The 21,783-nt window shown below is 37.8% G+C and overlaps 1 protein-coding gene across 1 annotated transcript in view; it reads left to right on the top strand.

Annotated features, from left to right (window-relative positions):
- The window catches only part of MAP3K1 (mitogen-activated protein kinase kinase kinase 1), a 72,732-nt gene extending 51,894 nt beyond the window's left edge, over positions 1–20,838 (top strand). Inside the window, exons 7-20 of the mRNA XM_055555134.1 lie at positions 924–1,045; positions 1,647–1,728; positions 1,844–2,027; positions 4,348–4,626; positions 7,928–8,049; positions 9,691–9,782; positions 10,046–10,235; positions 10,550–11,831; positions 12,203–12,355; positions 13,335–13,497; positions 14,727–14,858; positions 15,869–16,011; positions 16,899–17,030; positions 18,262–20,838. Coding sequence (XP_055411109.1) covers positions 924–1,045; positions 1,647–1,728; positions 1,844–2,027; positions 4,348–4,626; positions 7,928–8,049; positions 9,691–9,782; positions 10,046–10,235; positions 10,550–11,831; positions 12,203–12,355; positions 13,335–13,497; positions 14,727–14,858; positions 15,869–16,011; positions 16,899–17,030; positions 18,262–18,411 — 3,226 coding nt within the window. The 3' untranslated portion in view covers positions 18,412–20,838. The remainder of the gene's footprint in view (positions 1–923; positions 1,046–1,646; positions 1,729–1,843; positions 2,028–4,347; positions 4,627–7,927; positions 8,050–9,690; positions 9,783–10,045; positions 10,236–10,549; positions 11,832–12,202; positions 12,356–13,334; positions 13,498–14,726; positions 14,859–15,868; positions 16,012–16,898; positions 17,031–18,261) is intronic.
- The last annotated feature ends 945 nt before the right edge of the window (positions 20,839–21,783 follow it).

Raw genomic sequence — 21,783 nt, 5'->3', positions numbered from 1 at the left:
CAAAGTATATTTGGATATTTTGTCCTGAAGCCTACAGTGTTGAAAATGGCACCTGAAATATCAGAATATAATAAATGTCCATTTCATAAGAAAAATTAAGGTATAAAGTAAGTGGCTACTGTTCATCAATTTTCACTTTGTGCCAAGCACCTTTTATGTTGTTTTATTAGGTAGGTTTTACCACTTTGGGAGATAACGAACTTGAGGCATTGTGTAAAGAATATGTCTGTAATTCTTTTATAAATTATGTACAAGGCAAAGTGGTTATCCAAAATTACTTTCAAATATCAGATCAGATCAGATCAGTCACTCAGTCGTGTCCGACTCTTTGCGACCCCATGAATCGCAGCACACCAGGCCTCCCTGTCCATCACCAACTCCCGGAGTTCACTCAGACTCAACGTCCATCGAGTCAGTGATGCCATCCAGCCATCTCATCCTCTGTTGTCCCCTTCTCCTCTTGCCCCCAATCCCTCCCAGCATCAGAGTCTTTTCCAATGAGTCAACTCTTCGCATCAGGTGGCCAGAGTACTGGAGTTTCAGCTTTAGCATCATTCCTTCCAAAGAAATCCCAGGGCTGATCTCCTTCAGAATGGACTGGTTGGATCTCCTTGCCATCCAAGGGACTCTCAAGAGTCTTCTCCAACACCACAGTTCAAAAGCATCAAATCTTCAGTGCTCAGCCTTCTTCACAGTCCAACTCTCACATCCATACATGACCACAGGAAAAACCATGGCCTTGACTAGACGAACCTTTGTTGGCAAAAATACTTCTCAAATAGTTTATGTACACGACGCTCCTAAACAAGAATTTCTAATGAATTTTTTCACAGTGTGAAGAAGCCAAAATTGTTTTCAGCGTATGGCTTTAATTCTGTTAACATTCTTTTGTAGTTAATGCCTTTGTGTCCCCTTCCTTACAGTATAAAAGATGAAGAGGAACAGATGTGTCCTATTTGCTTGCTGGGCATGCTTGATGAAGAAAGCCTTACAGTGTGTGAGGACGGCTGCAGGAACAAGCTGCACCACCACTGCATGTCAATTTGTACGTGGCGCCTTTTCTCCCTGTGCTTAGTCAGCACGGTTCCTCTACGAGCTAACTGTATGATGTAGGATTTTAACATGGCCTTTGGCGACACTGGTGAGAGGCGAAAAGAAGTACATACCTAGGCCCTATGTGAACTTCTCAACAAATAAGACTTTAGATCTGTTAGGAGATGAGCTGTGTGAGCAAAGAAATGTTATAAAGTGTGACCCCTGGTAATGAAAGGCGTGCACAGAATTAGAAACAGTTCCGATCTGGTGGGTGCACCTGGAGGGAAGGGGACGGAAGAATGCCTGGGCAGGGCGTGCCAGAGAGGGTAACGTCAAAGCAAGGTTTGCATGACATGACCAGATTATCAAGTGGGCAGGGTGTTTTGGAAAACAGTAAATAAGATACTTGTTACATCACTAATAGCATTTGCAAAAATTACGAGCATCAGAATAATCTAGCCTACTGTGTTTTCCTTTTAGGTAAACATTATATAAGTTTTGAGGCTCCTTCCATATATAAACCCTATACTAGCCATTATGAATAATTATTACTTAAATAGTAAATGTTAAACATCTATGTTTTTGTAAGTTTTTTTCCCATAATTTTTCAGGGGCAGAAGAATGTAGAAGAAATAGAGAACCTTTAATATGTCCCCTTTGTAGGTCGAAGTGGAGATCCCACGATTTCTACAGGTAATAATTATGCGTTAATGATTTGGATATGTTTAATAAAGAATAAAAAGTGCTCTCACAGTGTCCTTTAAATCTGCTAATTCTTCTTAGCAATCTCTGTTCACTTTTCATTCAGCCACGAGTTGTCCAGCCCTGTGGATTCCCCTTCTCCCCTGCGAGCTACACAGCAGCAGACCACCCAGCAGCATGCCTTGGCTGGATCCCAGCGGAGGAATCAGGAGAGCAATCTTAACCTTACTCATTACGGGACTCAGCAGATCCCTCCTTCTTACAAAGATTTAGCTGAGCCTTGGATTCAGGCAAGTAGTTCTTGTTCTTTATGCCTCAAAGAACCATTTGAGGCTAGTTAATGTGGTTGTCTCCCCAGTTTATAATTTAAGAAAGTACTTTTGCTTGCCTCCATCATGACTTGTATTCCACTGAAAATTTTAATTTGACCTTTGGGGTTAATACTTTGCTGGGGCTTCCCAGGTGGCTCATTGGTAAGGAATTCACCTGCCAGTGTGGGAAACGCAACTTCAGTCCCTAGGTGGGGACAATCCCTTGGAGAAGGAAGTGGCAACCCACTCCAGTATTCTCTCTTGCCTGGGGAAATCTCATGGACAGAGGAGCCTGATGGGCTACAGTCCATGGGGTCACAAAGAGTTGGACACGACTGAGCAACTAAGCATGCACGCACACATGTATATTAATACTATGCCACTTATAATAGAGCTGGAACTTTAAAAATTCTTCGCAGTCTCACCTCCCACCTCTAGACTAAGGGACATAAAAGTGAATATCCTTATTCAAGGATAGACACTAGAACCATTTAATACCAACTTGTTCCACTGTTTAATCCCACTCCTGCCAAGAATTTGTTATTTTTCTTACTTGTTGCCATTTAAACTCAGTTTCTCCAATTGGTATTCTCATGGCATATGTCAGGTACTTAATACTTGCTGAATGGATGAATAAGAAAAAATATGTGGCATTTACCTTGTAGTCATTTTTATTTGTAAGAGTAGTTTCCATTCCTTTACCTTCTCTTCTGCTTAAATGCTTTCTCATCCTTAGTAGATCAGAATTTCAGTTGGTTGGTTGGATTCTAATGGTTTTCTTTGTTGTTATCTGCTTAGTCTATTATTTTTTAAAATGTATAATCCAAAACCAGACAATATCTCCAATAGATTATAGTGAAATAAAATGTTTTTGATAATCTGGTAAATTCTATTAAATTTGTAAGCAGACACAGGTTAACTCATTACGCTTATATATACATCAGTAGAATTTCTCTTTTTCTTTTTGTGACTGTTAGAGTCCTGAAGCTTTAGAATTCTCTTTTCTTAGCATGTTAACAACCCAATAGGATTCTAATAAAATTTACAGACTTAATAAATATTTTATCTAATTCATTAATGGTATTTAACATAGCCCCTCACCTGCCCCTTCATGATTCCTCAAGAAAACTCTCAAGTTGATACTGAGTCTTGGATGCCATTTTTTCAAGGCAGTGGTCTAGTTTGTTTTGCTTAAGCTATAGGTTGGACTAAGCTATATATTCTTGTTTTTTTAGGAGGAATATCATATAAGACATAAGACTAGTGGTATGCTATTTAACAGTGCTGTGCTTAGTCGCTCAGTTCTGTCCAACTCTTTGCAACCCCAGGGACTGCAGTCCTCCAGGCTCCTACATCCATGGGGATTCTCCAGGCAAGAATACTGGAGTGGGTTCCCATGCCCTCCTCCAAGAAGTCTTCCCAACCCAGGGATCAAACCCAGGTCTCCCACATTGCAGGCAGATTCTTTACCATCTGAGACACCAGAGAAGCCCCATTTAACAGTGCTAGGCATACAATCAATTCACTAGATTCTAATTGATTTAAGTCTCCTTTACTATCATTCTAAAACAGAACACACAAAAACTGTCATTATTTGTTTCCCCCAAATCATGTTTATTCAGTCTCTAATAGTTAGAAATTTTTCATATGATGTTATCTTAGACATTAAGTTTACTTTTAGCTAACTGGTCCATAATGTCAAGACCATGCACCCCTTCTTTCGGGACTCGCTGGCTTTGCAGAAGTGGTAGTGATTACTGTAATGACATACACTTTAATTACTATACATATTTTTCATTATCTTTTGCTGATTTGAACACAGTTGTTGTTTTTTAGTCTTTTGGGTTTTTCCACTCTATTCATTGTATTTTTTTCTAATTAACCAAGTAAGAGAAATTCTGTTAACTTCTTAAACACCTTGCTCCAGTACCTTTCTTGATTTGGTCTTTTAAAATGTTGCTTCAGTTTTTTTCTCTGCAAACTATGTTAACAAAAATAAAAATTTGGGGTTCTTCACAGATACGTTTAGTTTGTTTTAAGTACAGGAGCACAGAAATATATATCTATCTGATTACTTAATGGTGTTCACTCTTAGTTTTACTTGAGCTAATAAATGTTAAGGACTTTTGATAATTACTAGTTAAATTTGAGTAGGTCCTTATGGACACATTTGAAAATTTTATAGTATGGTAAAGATTTAAGAAATGTCCTATTTTCCTTTAGTTATCAAAAGTCATACTTAATTCAAAACACTTTAGTTTTCCTTCACATTGAATTCATTTTGTCTGTTTGACTATAGGTATTTGGAATGGAACTCGTTGGCTGCTTATTTTCTAGAAACTGGAATGTAAGAGAGATGGCTCTCAGACGTCTTTCCCACGACGTTAGTGGGGCTCTGCTGTTGGCGAATGGGGAGAGCACTGGAAACTCTGGGAGCAATAGCGGAAGCAGTCCAAGCGCTGGAGCCACCAGTGGGTCTTCCCAGACCAGTATCTCAGGAGATGTGGTGGAGGCGTGCTGCAACGTTTTGTCAATGGTCTGTGCTGACCCTGTCTACAAAGTGTACGTTGCTGCTTTAGTAAGTAGCTTTATTCTCTAACTGTACCTTTTATGGGTTTGCGTTGGGTTGTTGGTTGGTTTTCTTTTTTTTCCTTCATGACAGCTTGCAGATATAATTTTTAAGATTCAGTAAAACTACATACTTTGTTTTTGGAAAATCCAAATTTTGTTTTTATTTTATAATCCCAGGAAATTGCAATTTTCCATTTAGCATCTTCACCTAGATTCTACTTATTTTAATCTGGTCAGGTTTTCTTATATGCTATTGTAAAGTAGCAATAGCTAGCTGTTCATATCTTTGTTTGCCTTACCTTATACGTGACCAGATTGAAAATATTTTATGGGATAGCAAAGTAACCAAAGTTATGTTTGGTTTTTTAAAAAATTTAGTGTTAGTAGACATTAAGAGCTGATTTTTAATAAACATTGTATGGAAATTCAGAAACCTTTTCACAAAAGACGGTTCTGTGACATAAATTACTGAGTTGTTTTTCTAGTTTAATCTGTTAGAAGCTGTTTCATGGTGAGACAGAATGACAAGGAGGCTGTTCTGTAGTTTTGTAGGCTAAAATTATGAGTATGTACATCTTTAGAACAGTTTCTCAACCTCCACATTACTGACATTGAGACAGGCATCTTACGCGTCGCAGGATGCTCAGCGACATCCCTGGTCTTTGCCCACTGCATGGCGGCAGCAGCCCTCTCCTCTCCTTAGTCATGACCAGCGGTAGTGTCTCCAAGCATTGCTGAATGTCTCCTGAGGGTTGAAAGTGCCCCCAGTTCAGAACCAGCGCTTCAGAATAATTCTTACCTGATCTTTTGAAAACTCATTCATCTCTCCGCTTCCACTCTTCCATGCGTGCTAAGTCACTTCAGTCTTGTCTGATTCTTTGCGACCGAATGGACCATAGCCCTCTAGGCTCCTCTGTCCATGGGATTCTCCAGACAAGAACACTGGAGTGGGTTGCCGTGCCCTCTGCCAGGGGATCTTCCCGACCCGGGGATGGAACCAGAGTCTCTTCTGTCTCCTGCGTTGGCAGGCCGGTTCTTTGCCACTAGCGCCACCTGGAAACTTCCACTCTTACTCTTTTTCTAATCCATCCTCTAACAACTATGCCTATAAAATCTTCTTTTTGAATAGCAGTATGGCATAGGGTTATGAACATTAGTTTGGAGTCAAAATGGAGTGAACTCATAATTTACCATCCCAACTGGAATACTTGAATAATTTGCTAGTTAAACTGGGACTAGCCTAGGCTTCTGGATGTATGGTCAAAAGCAGAGAGAGCTCGAGTCAAATTCCCATTCTCCAGCGTGCTGGCAGTGTAACTTTAGGACTCTTACATTTTAGCTTCCTCACCTATAAAATAATGAAAATATTTATCTCTCAGGTTTGAAATAGAAACCTCTAACCATAATGTCTAGTGCATTGTAGCAAAGTTGAATATAGTGGCCATCATTATTCCTTAAATGCCGCTTTATTCCCCAGCTCAGAAACCTTTAGAGGTTTCTGTTTCTTCAACAGCATTTCCTAAAGCATATTCTGTGGAAGTCTGGACGGGTTATGAGAAGTTCCCTGAAGAAAGAGTCTGTGTTCAGTTAAAATTGGTAAGCACAGAGTCACATGAAGTTAAACGGGTCCATTCACTGAAAGGCTTCTAGGAAGCTTTATAAGTTAATATACATTAGGAATCTAATCATGGCATAAGATGCATTATCTCCCAGACTTATCTTACCATGGTCTGTTTTTCATGTTAGCGTCTTGAGGGACCCAGCATCCTACAGAATACTATAGAATAAAGACCAGCATGCTGTAGAATAAAGATTACTTCTTTTTTCTTACTGTTTTCCAGCATAGAGCTTCAGACATACTGAACTGTTGGGTATACCGCCTTACCATCCAGTTGTTTATTACCAAGTTCAGATGGTGCCCCAGTGCATATGTGAGCTCCTAGAGTATAGGGGCTCTGAATGATACTGTCTCCCGATTCCTCTACAGTTACTTAGTGTGCCAGACACCGTGGGGGCAGGTGTGGTTCCTGCCCTTAGAGCTCTGGTTTCCCTCTCCCCCTTCCTCTTGCCCTTCTTTGTTTTCTCTTCTCCTCTCTCCCCATGTATAATTTTTTGCTGACCATTTGAAAGTTGTGTGTAGGCATCATGACATTTCACTTCCAATACTCTAGCATGTATCTCTTAAGAACAGATAGATTATTCTGTATAACCACAATGCAGTCAGCAAGCTCTGAAAATTTAGCATTAATAACAATATTATTATGTACTATAAAGTCCATATTCAAATATCCCCAGCTGTCCCAACTGTGTCCTTTACAGCTAAAACCACAGACTTTACTCAGATTTCATCAGGTTTTCCATTAATGTCTTTTTTCTCTTCTAGGATCCAGTCCACAATCTCACATGTCATTTAGTTATCATGCCCCCTTAATCTCTTCCCATCTGGGATAGTCCCTCAATCTTTCCTTGTCTTTTGTAGACCTTGACACTTTTGAAGTGTATTGGCCAGTTATTTTGAAGACTGTCACTCAGTTTGGTTTTATCTGGTATTTTCTCATGATCCCATTATGCATTTTTTATAAGAACACCAGAGGTGATGTGCCCTTCTCAGTGCATCAGTATCAGGGGGTGCATCACATTGGTGTGTCTTATGGTTGGTGATGCCATCATCCTTCATCACTTGCTTACGGTGATGTCTACTGGGTGCTGTGAATTCACTCTTAGTAAGTGTCTTGGGGCAGATACTTTGAGACTATGTAAAAACTCTGTTTCTAGCCACAGAGTTCAGCATTTGTTAGTGAATCTTGCCTACAGCAATCATTACTGTAGTATCCTAATGATGAGCTTCTGTTTTCCATATTCCTTCTGTATTATTTAATTGTAACTCTTTTATGCAGAAGATCTGTCTTTTCTCATTTATATATTTATTCAGTTTTTTATTTGTCACCATAGACTTATGGGTATTTATTTTATTCTTTGGGTTATAATTCAGTACTGTCATCATTTACTTTGTTGCCCAAATTATTCCAGCTTTAGCCATTAGAGGCTCTTTCAGATTGGCTCCTTTTCTCATTTCTTTTTAAAATAACTATTTTGAAATTCATTCAGACATTTAAAAATGACAAAAAATAGTTGAGAGTTCCCTATTTAATTATTCAGTTTTTTATTTGTATCAACTCATGGATTCTTATTTATGGGTCATAATCTATTCCTATCATTGTTTTATTTCTCAAAATGTCTCAGATTAGGCCATTGTCTCTGATGCTTTTTAAGTGTAGTTAAACTGACCTTCAGTCTTTTTCCCCCAGAAAACGTTGAGAGCCATGCTAGTATATACTCCTTGCCATAGTCTGGCAGAAAGAATCAAACTGCAGAGACTTCTCCGGCCAGTTGTAGACACCATCCTAGTCAAGTGTGCGGACGTCAATAGGTAAGGCCCTGTAAATGAACCGATTCAAACCCGCTTGTCCTAAAAGCCTAGCACGGAGCCTCACACCTGCTGAGTGTAGGATACATGCTTATTAAATGAGGTCTGGAATATTGTTTTCTAATGTGAGATTTGAAATTACCATGTAACGTTTAAAGCTCTTAAGGACTAGAAAGAAGAACTAATGGCAGGTGAAAAACAGGATAACAAACTGCATGGACCTCCACATTATTGTGATTCTTTTATTTTAAAGTAATATGCTTAAAACTGAAATCCAGTTGATAAGAATAGCTGATATATGAGGTATAATCTCATTTTAGAGAATGAATTACACAGGATAGGAACCAATAAAATTATTACACATGGTTTGTATTATCAGGACCAAAAAAAAAGATTTAAAAAAAATTTCATAATTTTGTGATGGAATTTTACTCTATGACAGTTTATGTCAAATAATAATAATTCTATATATCCCTGCAATATCCTTAAAAATCAGCAAGGGACAGAACAGCCCTAATTGGAGGTATAAAAATACAAAGTAGAGAAATGAGGTATGGTGATAAAGGAACATGACGAGCTATGCTTTTATTAGACCACTGGTTCTTTCTCTCTCTCTCTCTCTCCTTTTTTTCCCCTTTCCATAAAGTGGGAGGAAAAGACCATTTTTCATACAAAAAGCATAACCCAGTCAACACATAGGGCAGTTCTAATCTCTTCATGTCCCAGCGGATCCCAGGTGGTTAGGAGCACTGACTCCCTTAGTTTGCCCCTGCAGTTAACCTCCTTTTGGAGCTCTTCCAGGCCAACTTTGTCTTCCTCCCTAAATCACACAGACATAAATCTCTATAGACATAGTCTGTAGAGGGTCTCAAAATTTAAGCACTTAACTTTGACTTGTCTGTCACCTTTTCAAGTCTGTCTTTCACCTCCATTGTCTCTCTGCACAAGACTACACATTGTAAGAATTAGAGCTTTTCTTGTTGCTTAGAGAGAACACTATAAATATCTAAGAAAAATTAACATATTTGTAAAATGCCTAGAAAAGTCATTTCATTTCTTAATATCATATAGGTTTGGGGTTTTGGTTTTTTTTCCCCTGAGAATTTCAGTGCTTTTATAGCAATTGTTTTGTTGTCCACTCTGAAATTCTAAAGTCAGGTTGTTTGTCTGGTCACTTGAATGATGGAACATTATAAGAAATATGGTAAAGAGATTTTATGATATTTAGAAGTCACTCTGGCTATATAAAAAGAATATAAAGTTTTAGATGGGAACATTTTGTTTTTAACAATTCTTAGTGAAAATCCAGAAATCCAGAAATCAAAATGTTGGAATCTTCTTTCTTATTTTAATAATATGATAATGAAAATAAGCCTTTTATATGGTTTCATATTTAAATTAATACTTGTTGTATAAGAACCAGTAGTGAAGATTCTGTGTTTAAAATAGAGAATAAGGTAAAATTTAAGAAATTAGACCTAATAATAAATATTATGACTGATAGTGACATCAATAATGCAATTTTAGTGATAGTCCTGAAAAACATTTTTTCCCACCTTTTCACATGGCGTTACATTACTACTCTCCTTTTAATATGTATTTTATCCAATACTCAAGTCTGATGTTGCTTCCTTTTGTTTTTAGTCGCACAAGTCAGCTGTCTATATCAACGCTATTGGAATTGTGCAAAGGCCAAGCAGGAGAGTTGGCCGTTGGCAGAGAAATACTTAAAGCTGGTAATAACTTTTCACTTAAAATTAATATAGCATATTTTATCATTTTCCTTAGACAGTCTAATCTCATCTCTAATATGGCCATTGCAGGATTTTGAAGTAATTTTATAAATTGACTTGGTCAGCCAACATTTAAAATAGGAATTAATCTGAAAGATAAATTCTTAAAATTAATATAATTTAGAATATTTTTATTAAACCATTTGATCATATTTTTAGGTTTTAATATCACTATTTTTCAGTTATTTTTGCTTTCCTTTTTGTAGGATCCATTGGTATTGGTGGTGTTGATTATGTCTTAAATTGTATTCTTGGAAACCAAACTGAATCAAACAACTGGCAAGAACTCCTGGGCCGGCTCTGTCTCATAGATAGACTGCTGTTGGAATTTCCTGCTGAATTTTACCCTCATATTGTCAGTACTGATATTTCACAAGCTGAGCCTGTTGAAGTCAGGTAATTTTTCTTCTGAAAATGTGTTTCCTCTTCTTACCTAACCCATCCCACGCCCACCATACCTATTCAAGAAGGACACATTTTAGATTAATGAGACTCAGAAACTTCAGAGCACATACAGGTTACCAGTACTTAAATATTTGATTGACAAACACCTAAAGTCTAGGCTATTTAAAATAAAATATATAGATCTTTTATACTGAAGCAGTTTTTTTTTTTTTTAATGTAAAAGCTGTAAAGTAGTACCATTTTATTTCTATACATTTTGCAGTAATTTTAACTTGTTTCATAATTGAATGTGCTTTTTCTTTCAGGTATAAGAAGCTGCTGTCCCTCCTGACCTTTGCTCTGCAGTCCATTGACAATTCCCACTCAATGGTTGGTAAACTCTCCCGAAGGATATATTTGAGTTCTGCAAGAATGGTTACTGCAGTACCCCATGTATTTTCAAAACTGTTAGAAATGCTGAACGTTTCTAGTTCCACTCATTTTACCAGGATGCGGCGTCGTTTGATGGCCATTGCAGACGAGGTGGAAATTGCTGAGGCCATTCAGCTGGGCGTAGAAGACATTTTGGATGGTCGACATGACCGCTTTTTGCAGGCATCTGCCCCTAACAGCTATCCAGAAGCCATGGACAATAGTTCCTTTGAACGCATGGACCATTTAGAGAAAACTGGAAAAGGACTGTGTGCTACAAAATTGAGTGCCAGTTCAGAGGACATTTCTGACCGACTGGCCAGCATTTCAGTAGGACTTCCTAGTTCAACAACAATGGAGCAACCAAAGCCAATGGTTCAAACAAAGGGCAGACCCCACAGTCAGTGTCTGAACGCGTCTCCTGTATCTCCTCATTCCCAGTTAATGTTCCCAGCCTTGTCAACCCCTTCTTCATCAACCCCATCTGTACCATCTGGCACCGGGACAGATCTCTCTAAGCAGAGACCTCAGGGGTTTGTTCCCTGCAAAATGCCTTCTGCATCTCCTCAAACACAGCGTAAGTTTTCTCTACAGTTCCAGAGAAACTGTTCTGAAAACAAAGACTCAGATAAACTTTCCCCAATCTTCACTCAGTCAAGACCCCTACCCTCTAGTAATATACACAGGCCAAAGCCATCTCGACCTACCCCAAGTAATACAAGTAAACAGGGAGATGCCTCAAAAAATAGCATGACACTTGATTTGAACAGTAGTTCCAAATGTGATGACAGCTTTGGCAGTAGCAGCAATGGCAGTAATGCTGTTATACCCAGTGACGAGACAGTGTTCACTCCAGTAGAAGAGAAATGCAGATTAGATGCCAACACAGAGCTCAACTCCAGTATTGAGGACCTTCTTGAAGCGTCTCTGCCTTCAAGTGACACAACAGTAACTTTTAAGTCAGAAGTTGCTGTGCTCTCTCCTGAAAAAGATGAAAATGATGATACCTACAAAGATGATGTGAATCATAATCAAAAGTGCAAAGAAAAGATGGAAGCTGAAGAAGAAGAAGCTTTAGCGATTGCCATGGCAATGTCAGCATCTCAGGATGCCCTCCCCGTAGTTCCTCAACTGCAGGTTGAAAATGGAGAAGATATCATCATTATTCAACAAGATGTAAGTATGGAGTCTTTTAAGTGGTTAGAGTTTCCTTGGACCATACAATAAAATAAATCTAGTTCAGAAATGTGGCTTCTAATGTGAGTTAACTATAAGAAGCAGATTTTTCACACAGAATTAATTGTACAACAATTTTTGTGTCACTGCTTGAACATAAATACTTGTTGCCTATTTCAGAGGCGCTTCTGGTTGATTCTACAATGGTGAATCACTTATGCATTTGACATTGGTTACCAACACTGTCCTTTCAGAGGTCAAGTTTATAGGTGATTTGGGAAGCCAGACTAAACAAGAGTAATATTTTGCTAGGCTCATTTCACAAACTCATATTCTTAACAGTAAAAAGATTGCTTTCATTTATTATGTAGACACCAGAGACTCTACCAGGACATACCAAAGCAAAACAGCCTTATAGAGAAGACAGTGAATGGCTGAAAGGTCAGCAGATAGGCCTTGGCGCCTTCTCTTCTTGTTATCAGGCTCAAGATGTGGGAACTGGAACTTTAATGGCTGTTAAACAGGTAAATGTCTAGTGAGCTTATAAATGATTAAAATTATAAAAATGAGTAAAGTAAAAAAACAAAGGGTATATCCCTGTGTGTATATATTTTAGTTCTTTAAGTTTTCAGAAACCGGAATTTCAAAAGTAGATGTTGCCAGGGCACCAAAAGCATCATGAGTCTATTTGAAAGCTGAAGCATGATTACCGTAAGATGCGGTCTCTAGATGGGCCTTACAAAGGTTGTGTTCCTTATTGTGCTTTTTTATATTTATTAGAGGTATGGTTTTACACTCCCTTCAGTCAAGTTACTGGTGCAGTGTCACCTTGGGATTTCTGTGGTTTACTCTTTATCATGAGCATGCTTATCAATATATGGTAACAGTCAAGTTTTCATTTTCAAGTCATGTTGGTTCTTACGATTGGTCTTTTCTCATTTTTTAGTCTGTCTTCTGACAGTTTTGAAAGAGTGGCTGTGCCCCAGCCTTTTATCAAATCTCCTGGTATTTTACTGCTGCTTAAGATAGAGTCTTTGGAGAAGGCAATGGCACCCCACTCCAGTACTCTTGCCTGGAAAATCCCATGGACCGAGGAGCCTGGTAGGCTGCAGTCCATGGGGTCACTACAAGTCGGACACGACTGAGCGAATTTTCACTTTCATGCATTGGAGAAGGAAATGGCAACTCACTCCATTGTTCTTGCCTGGAGAATCCCAGGGACGGGGGAGCCTGGGGGGCTGTCGTCTATGGGGTCGCACAGAGTCGGACATGACTGAAGCGACTTAGCAGCAGCAGCAAGATAGAGTCTTATTATCTAAGAAGACTTTGACTTGGTTTTTTTAAAACAAGTATATACATTGCATCCATGAGCATAATAAATGCAATCTCCTATTGATATATAAGCTAATTTGGGTTTGTCCATTTTATATCAGATTGTTAATGAAAATTATAAATAAAAACTCACCAGGATTCAGAACTTTATATAAATGTTGATTGAAACAGGTGACATATGTCAGAAATACATCTTCTGAGCAAGAAGAAGTAGTAGAAGCATTAAGAGAAGAGATAAGAATGATGAGCCATCTGAATCATCCAAACATCATTAGGATGTTGGGAGCCACGTGCGAGAAGAGCAATTATAATCTCTTCATTGAATGGATGGCAGGTATGTTCATGTTTTAAATAGAAAAGAATACATAGATTTAACTTTTGCTTGATACTAAATTTAGGAAAAACAGTTTAATGAACACTTATTTTATTAAATAGGTTTCTAAAAGCAAATTGCTCTAACACAGTACAGTTGTATAAACTAAATATTTTGTCGTTCATTTAAATATAAATATTCATTATCTTTTAAACTTTTACAGTGTGTCTTTTAAAATGATTGTGTGCCATTGTTTTATAGGAATAATTGTTCAAACCTTCTATGATAAGATCCATATATGTCCAGTTGGCCATCTTTAATTGGATAGATTTAAATGGCAACCCACTGCAGTGTTCTTGCCTGGAGAATCCCAGGGATGGGGAGCCTGGTGGGCTGCCGTCTCTGGGGTCGCACAGAGTCGGACACGACTGAGGTGACTTAGCAGCAGTAGCAGCAGCATGAGATACTTTAACGTAACTATAAAAATGAAATGAAGATACAGCTTTTAAAACTTAGAAGTATACTAGCACTGAAGCATAAAGTTGAACCTTGTCATCTGCTTTAACGAGCAGAGTTTTATTATATATTACACAGCATAATACAGTAAAATATATACAGTACAATAAATGACTTGGGGTGTAATGAATACATAAGTGCTTGGTTTAACTTCTTAGATCTTTGGTGTTTGAAGAGGATATTTCTATTTACAAATCAGTTCTTTACTGTATTCTCTGATGTTGGTTGTAGGTGGTTGATGGTTGTATATGTGTTGACTATAAATAAATACTTCTAGAAGAGGCTTACTGAGTTTGTGACTTGTTGTCCCAGGTCATAGATGGTAAATAGTGAGATAGGAAGCCTAATTCTGGGTTCTTCTGGCTCCTCCCATTCTTTTTACTTAAGTATTTCATTGTTTACTTAAGTATTTAAGAAAGGCATTTTGTGTATCTTGGTCAAAAAGAGGTGAATTGTACATATGAGAAATAGTTCCATCTAAAATTGTTAACTTTTAAAGGTTTCTGAAATCTTGACTTTCCAGAAAACCAGTTCATGCGGGTTCCATGAAAATGTCTCCTAATTGATAGACTTTAAGATTACTGGAATGTGATAGTTTTTAAATGTTTCACTTCTAATGCAGATGATAAATATTTCAAATGTGAATGTGAGCTCATGCATTGCAAGCTTATATAATCAAAGTATATAATAAACCATTTAATTTTGGCTTAAAATTATTATTATTACATGTTTAGGGGGATCTGTGGCTCATTTGCTCAGTAAATATGGAGCCTTCAAGGAGTCGGTAGTTATTAACTATACTGAGCAATTACTTCGTGGCCTTTCATATCTCCATGAAAACCAGATCATTCACAGAGATGTCAAAGGTAAGAATTCTTTTCATTACTATCTGCTTATTACCAATAAGCAGAAAACAAATGTCATTTTAAAACTTGGACCTTTGTTGATAGTTTCTAACTTGAGCTCCACTATGGGATTTTTTTCCTCCAAATCTCCTGAGTACCCAGATTTCTCCTAAGTAAATCATTAGAATTACCAGAAGTGAAAAGAACTTTTAGGATAATATATCCTGCCTTCCTTAAGCTGTGACTTTTAGACAGTCTTACCGCTAATTGGTGGCAAACCGAGTACAAAATACAGGTCTCTGATTCCCCCATCTTGGTCTCATGATGTACTGCTTCCCCAAAGGTTTCTGTTCTTGGTTTTATTTAAAATAACTGGGATATTATAAACTTCTTTTAAGAAAGCACCTCTCAAATCTGTTGCAGTTTGGTTTATTAAAATCAACTTTGGGGAATTCCCTGGCGGTACAGTGGTTAGAACTTCACGCTTTCACTGCCGAGGCCTGGGTTCGATCTGTAGATGGGGAACCGAGATCTCGTAAGCTGGGTGGCATGGCCAGATAAAAAAAGCAACTTGGCTTTCTGACATGAATGCCTTTCTATAACATTAATTTTTTATTAAGCTATAATTATGAAATTAAAGTATAAAGTCTGAATTGGTCTATCTAGGTCAGTATGTTTAAACAGAACTTTGTCTTAAAAATGTAAACTACACTAAAAATTGAACTCTTGAGGAAAGATTTTGTTAGGAATCATTATATTAAATGCTTAACACTAAAGTTTCACAAAATCTCTGCTTTTATTCCTAATGCCTTGATGTTTTACCCCATTTTCCCTCTGAGGCTTTGGATTTTATTTATTTTACATTGCGGAGAACTATATACCTTTACTAATGAAGTGAACTGGGAAGGAGAGTAGATTTCTCTGACATGGGGTCTTTCTTTTGTCATTGTCCTATTTCATTAGTAGCATTTTACTGAGTTTTTAATCTGTTGTTTTTAACATAAAAGGTTATTTGCTGTTTCTGTTGGCAGGTGCCAATTTGCTCATTGACAGCACAGGTCAGAGACTGAGAATTGCTGATTTTGGAGCTGCAGCCAGGCTGGCATCAAAAGGAACCGGTGCAGGAGAGTTTCAGGGACAGTTATTGGGGACAATTGCATTTATGGCACCTGAGGTGAGAAGCAACTCTGAGTGTGATGAAAGAAAATATTTTGGAGCTGTGTGTGGCAGCGTTACACTAAGTAATTTTGCAGTGTTATCCTGTATGTGCTTACTAACTAGAAGTCCACAGCCCTAAAACTAAGGTTTTGATGATATCCTTGATCTTCAGGCCCTTAATACCTGCCTTTCCATAGCCTTTAGGCAAATCTGCTGCTGCTAAGTCGCTTCAGTCGTGTCCGACTCTGTGCGACCCCACAGACGGCAGCCCATGAGGCTCCCCCGTCCCTGGGATTCTCCAGGCAAGGACACTGGAGTGGGTTGCCATTTCCTTCTCCAATGCATGAAAGTGAAAAGTGAAAGTGAAGTCGCTCAGTCGTGTCCGACTCTTAGCGCCCCCATGGACCGCAGCGTGCCAGGCTCCTCCATCCATGGGATTTTCCAGCCAAGAGTACTGGAGTGGGTTGCCATTGCCTTCTCCTAGGCAAATCTATTAAAGCCTATTTCTAACAAAGAATTATTGGGTAATTTATAGCAGTTTTTTTCTGGCAAACCTAAAGTACATACAAAATAACTGTGTTCTGAACCCGGTCTCTTCCGTTGTGTTCAGAGCTCTTCATGTTCATACACAGTGATTACTAGTTGTCCTCTTGAGTTTACTAAGTGTACTGAGGCAGCTCTGAAATTCTGATATGACTCTGCTTTAGAAGCTCACGGTTCTCCAAAACGTATTTGTGCCACATGGGAAATTAATTAAGATTAATAAAATCACAGATAGTCTATGGAATTGCTCTTTGTACCCCTGTTTTTTTCTGAAGTAGAAAAACCAGAACCCATAAATAAAGAATGGCTTTCTCTTTTTCTAGTGAGTCATATTTCCAAGTTAACTCTGCTTTATTTTAGGTCCTAAGAGGTCAGCAGTATGGTAGGAGCTGTGATGTATGGAGTGTTGGCTGTGCTATTATAGAAATGGCTTGTGCTAAACCACCTTGGAATGCAGAAAAACACTCCAATCATCTTGCTTTGATATTTAAGGTAATCATGAGATAAAAATGACTTCTGCTAAAGTTGGCAACAGGCAAATTTTCATGGATTCTTCTTCACTATCAATCTAACATGAAAGCGTATCTTACTAGAAATAAGTATATGTGTATTGAGGCGTTGATACGGTACAGCGAGTGTTGGCAGCATCACAGTCAGTTCTCATACGTTATAAAGTCACTGTGAACACTGAATTAGCAGGTACTGAATCATTGCCCCTGGGTGAAATACGTACCTACACACACACACACACCCACACCAAACTTTTAAATGAAAATACCAGAAGCTCTTTATGTATTGTACTGTCACAAATTTGTAAATGTATTATTTACTCTATTTAAAAAGTTCATACCTGAGGCAGAGGCCAAGGCTGTTCTACCTTTCTGACAACTCTCAAATTAACTTGGTCTGTTTCCACCAGAGAGTATTGTAATGATTGAGTTTTTAGCGTTTGAGTTAGACCTGTGCTTGTTTAAAAGCTTGGGCTTTGGAGTTGTACAGACCTGGTTCCATCCTTTAATAGCCGTGTGAGTAGGAAAATTATTCTGTCTGCCCTCTGTTTTCTTGTTTATAAAATGGGTGTAATAACAACACCTACTTCATGAATTGTTCCTGTCACCTTATGAGGATAAACAGAATTGCCTCTGGGCCTGAGTAAAGCACTTAAGCCACAATCACCTCTGTTGCTGAGTGGCTAGTGTGAGTCCTCTGAGCTGACTGCCAGCACCTCTCACCTGCTGCAACCTCCTCCAGGTCTCCCCATTCTTGAAAAATTTCCTCAGTCCCCTGGGGAGAAAAAATCAGTGCAGTTGTGTTTCTGATGTAGTCAATTGACTGGCCAGGTTTAGTCTTAACTCTGAATAGCTCTCTGTGCTAAAACAAAAAAAAAAACACAGGAGAAGTGCAATGAAGCAAAGAGGACAAACCATTTTGGAGAATATGAGGAAAGCAGAATTGATTTGAGTGAATACCTGCCTAATCATTTTGATGCACCTTGGCCTTGTTCCTTTGAGACCATAAAGAGGACTGCAACTCCCATCTCATCAGGAAGTATTTGGTCAGATTCAGGAGTTTTACATAGACACCTTGTTAGGAAAAAGTCCACCCACTTGTGTTTTAATTCTTCTGTATAGGATGCACAGGTATTGAAATATATGCATGAGTACTTGTGTATCAAAAGCTCTAGTTCTGGAGCGCTTGAACACTGTAGTGTTTTCTCTTACAGATTGCCAGTGCCACTACTGCTCCATCAGTTCCTTCACATTTGTCTCCTGGTTTACGAGATGTGGCTCTTCGTTGTTTAGAACTTCAACCTCAGGACAGACCTCCATCGAGAGAGCTACTGAAGCATCCAGTCTTCCGTACTACTTGGTAGCCAATTATGTAAATAAACTGTTACAGAGACAGGATGCTCAACAAGAGAAAAGAACTTTTGTGGGGAACCACGTTGATGATCTGCTGGCCTTCATGCCACTGAACAGCAATGAAAAAGATCAGTGGGGAACCCTTACCTAAGTATGTGATTGACAAATCATGATCTGTACCTAAGCTTAGTATGCAAAAGTCCACAATTTGTGCAGAAACTGTAAACTGTGCCTTTCAAAGAACTGGCCCTTAGTAAACAAGAAAGCAGTGAAGTCTGCATGACTAATTAACAGAGCATAATTTTTTGGAGCACTTTTTCAGCAATATTAGCAGCTGAGGGGCTCAGGATCTGTTTTAATGTTTCAGTTATTCTTCCATTTCATATCGTGATCACAAGCAGGGGGTTCTGCAGTTCTGTTCTTTTTTTTTGGTCACTGGCAGTCAGTCAGTATCTGCCTCTTTTAGGTCAGAATATGCTCTAAGTAGCAGTAAATAAATATATTTTTGAAAAGTTGACAACTTCTTTATGACCCACAACTGACTTTTTTTTTAACGCCTGGGCAGTTGTGGTTCATTGTGCATTTTACTGTTGGCCCATTCATTTCGTTTTTGGAAATTACGGTTCTATACTTTCATTTCACCTTCATTTTTGTTTAATATTCAGGGAAAGGTGACCTTTTCAGACCACTCACAAAAAAAGTAGAACTAGATGTGAACTAGAGCTTATTAAATATCTTGCTGTTGCAAGAGTTTTTTAAAATACAGATTTTAAAACTTTGTTTTTAAAATTGGAATATGATAAAATACTACCTTCATTGAGTCAGTCACTGCTCTTCTCATGCAGGTTAAATATAAATTAAGTGAAAATCAAATGTTCTCTGTGATGCAGCTCACAACCAAGATCAAGATGACCTTGAAATGTATTTGAATTTTACAATTATGTTTCTTTAGTAGGAAACTTCACACCATTTAGGTCTTACTCCGTATGTAATAATCCTTCATTCATCATCACCACTGATAATGTTAACTGCCATTTTCCTTCCACCATGTATCATCTCTTTACAGTAGGCCTGGCTGAGATACCTAAAGAAAAATTAATTTAATTATGCAACTACAAACAGGTGTTTCCAAACAATAAATTTGCTTCAAACTTGGGAAATATTTTCAGAAAGAAAAGTGACTTTGAAATTTCATTTACACACTAATTCGTTGGATTTTGCACAGTTCTCTAATGGTTTTTATCTGAACTGAATTCAGATGCATGGAATCCTGAAGGAAAATGGCAGCTCCTTTACCCTTTTTCTGTGAGTTTTTTAAATCAAGTACTGATTTAAGTATTTAATACAACTTTTTGAGATGTTAAGTTTTAACTCTTCAGAAGCCAGTTGAATTGTTGCAGAGTTAAATAGAATTGGTTATTCTCAAAGACTCAGGATAAACTAAATAAGCTATATAGAGAGTACATTTTAAATGTACAACACAAATTGGAAGTAAAATAAGTTACAAGATAAGTTTACAGGGCAGTTTTTTTTTTAATATAAATGAATGTGTTTCTTAGTGAAATTTTACATTCCTTTGGTTGGAAGATTGGCAATATTTGAAGAGTTAAAAATAGTACTGAAATGTGAAGTTTGGTAGCTCTAAATGTGTTGTGTTTCCTTTTTTTTTTTTTTGACTACTTTAGAATTTTCACAGTTCTAATAAGATTGTTTCCAAGTCTCTCATGTGCAAGCTTTAAAGGATGCACTCTTGCCATTTTATGTACTGGAAGATCATTGGTCAGATTAATACTGTGTCTGACAGAGATGTAAACTGTATAAACTGAGGAACCTCAGCTAATCAGTATTACTTTGTAGACCACCATGCCCACCACATTTCAAACTCAAACTGCCTCTAGATGTCAAAATCCATTGTTTGAGTTTGTTTGCAGTTCCCTCAGCTTGCTGGTAATTGTGGTGTTTTGTTTTTTTTGTTTTGTTTTCAATGCAAATGTGATGTAATATTCTTATTTTCTTTGGATCAAAGCTGGACTGAAAATTGTAATGTGTAATTATTTTTGTGTTCTTAATGTTATTTGGTACTCAAGTTGTAAATAACGTCTACTGCTGTTTATCCCAGTTTCTACTACCTCAGGTGTCCTATAGATTTTTCTTCTACCAAAGTTCACTTTCACAATGAAATTATATTTGCTGTATGACTATGATTCCTAAGACTTCCAGGGCTTAAGGGCTAACTTCTATTAGCACCTTACTGTGTAAGCAAATGTTACAAAAAAAGAATCTCTGGGTTAAGAAAATTTGGCTTAAATGTATTCTTTGTTATTTTAAATATATCAAAGATATTTTAATTAAAATTTTTACCCCATTGAACCAATTTTATAGTATTTGTACCTATTTTGGTGTTTTGTCTTTATAGTAAATAAAAGTTTTTGAACAAAGGTTGTTACTTTTATTTATTTTGGAATAATTCCATTCTTAAAAAAGAGTCCTAAGAATACCACAGAGCACTCACATATACCATTCACTCTCAAAAGCCCCACCCACTCAGGTTTTGCCAGCGGTCTAGTTATATCCTCTATAACAAAAGGATCCGAACCAAGATCAGATTTGTTCTTAGTTATGCTTCTTGAGTCGCAGTCAATCCAGAACTATTCCTTCTTCCTTGACCTTCACACCTTAATTTATTGTTTTGTAAAAGTCATTCAGTTTCCATTCAGTGCTTCCACATGCTTCGGTTCAGAGTGAGTGTCTGTGACAGGAATACCTCAGAGGTGATGCAGGCCGTGTTCTTTTCAGTGTCTCATATCAGGAGGCATACAAGGTCAGTTTGTCTCCTTGCTGTTGATGTAAACTGGATGATCTGATAGGCTTCACCACAGTACTCTTGCCCTTTATAATTAATATCTACCTTTATATTATTTTGTAGAGGTGATATTTTGAGACTAAATAAATACATTGCTATTTATCCAACTTGAGCTCTTTGCTCTTAGCTGTCTTATCTGAATTATTACTTTGGTTGGTCGCCAAACACTGATTTTCTGGTTCCTGCACACCTGTATTGTGTGTGTGTGTGTGTGTGTGTTGTGTCCAACTCTTATGACCTCATGGACTGTAGCCCACCAAGCTCCTCTGTCCATAGGATTTCCCAGGCAAGAATACTGGAGTGGGTAATAGCCTATCCCTTCTCCAGGGGATCTTCCCAACCCAGGGACTGATCCCAGGTCTCCTGCTTTGCAGGCAGATTCTTTACTGGCTGAGCCACCAGGGAAGCACCATATATTTATTAATGGGCATTTTGCTATAAGGAAGACCTCTTCTTTATTACTCACATATCAAAATGGGTTTGTGGATTCCTATTCAGTGAGACAGAATTCATTATTGTC

This window comes from Bubalus kerabau, chromosome 18 (genome assembly GCF_029407905.1).
Source record: "Bubalus kerabau isolate K-KA32 ecotype Philippines breed swamp buffalo chromosome 18, PCC_UOA_SB_1v2, whole genome shotgun sequence".
In the NCBI taxonomy this organism is placed as follows: Eukaryota; Metazoa; Chordata; class Mammalia; order Artiodactyla; family Bovidae; genus Bubalus; species Bubalus kerabau.
This window is presented reverse-complemented; position numbering and strand designations above follow the sequence as displayed.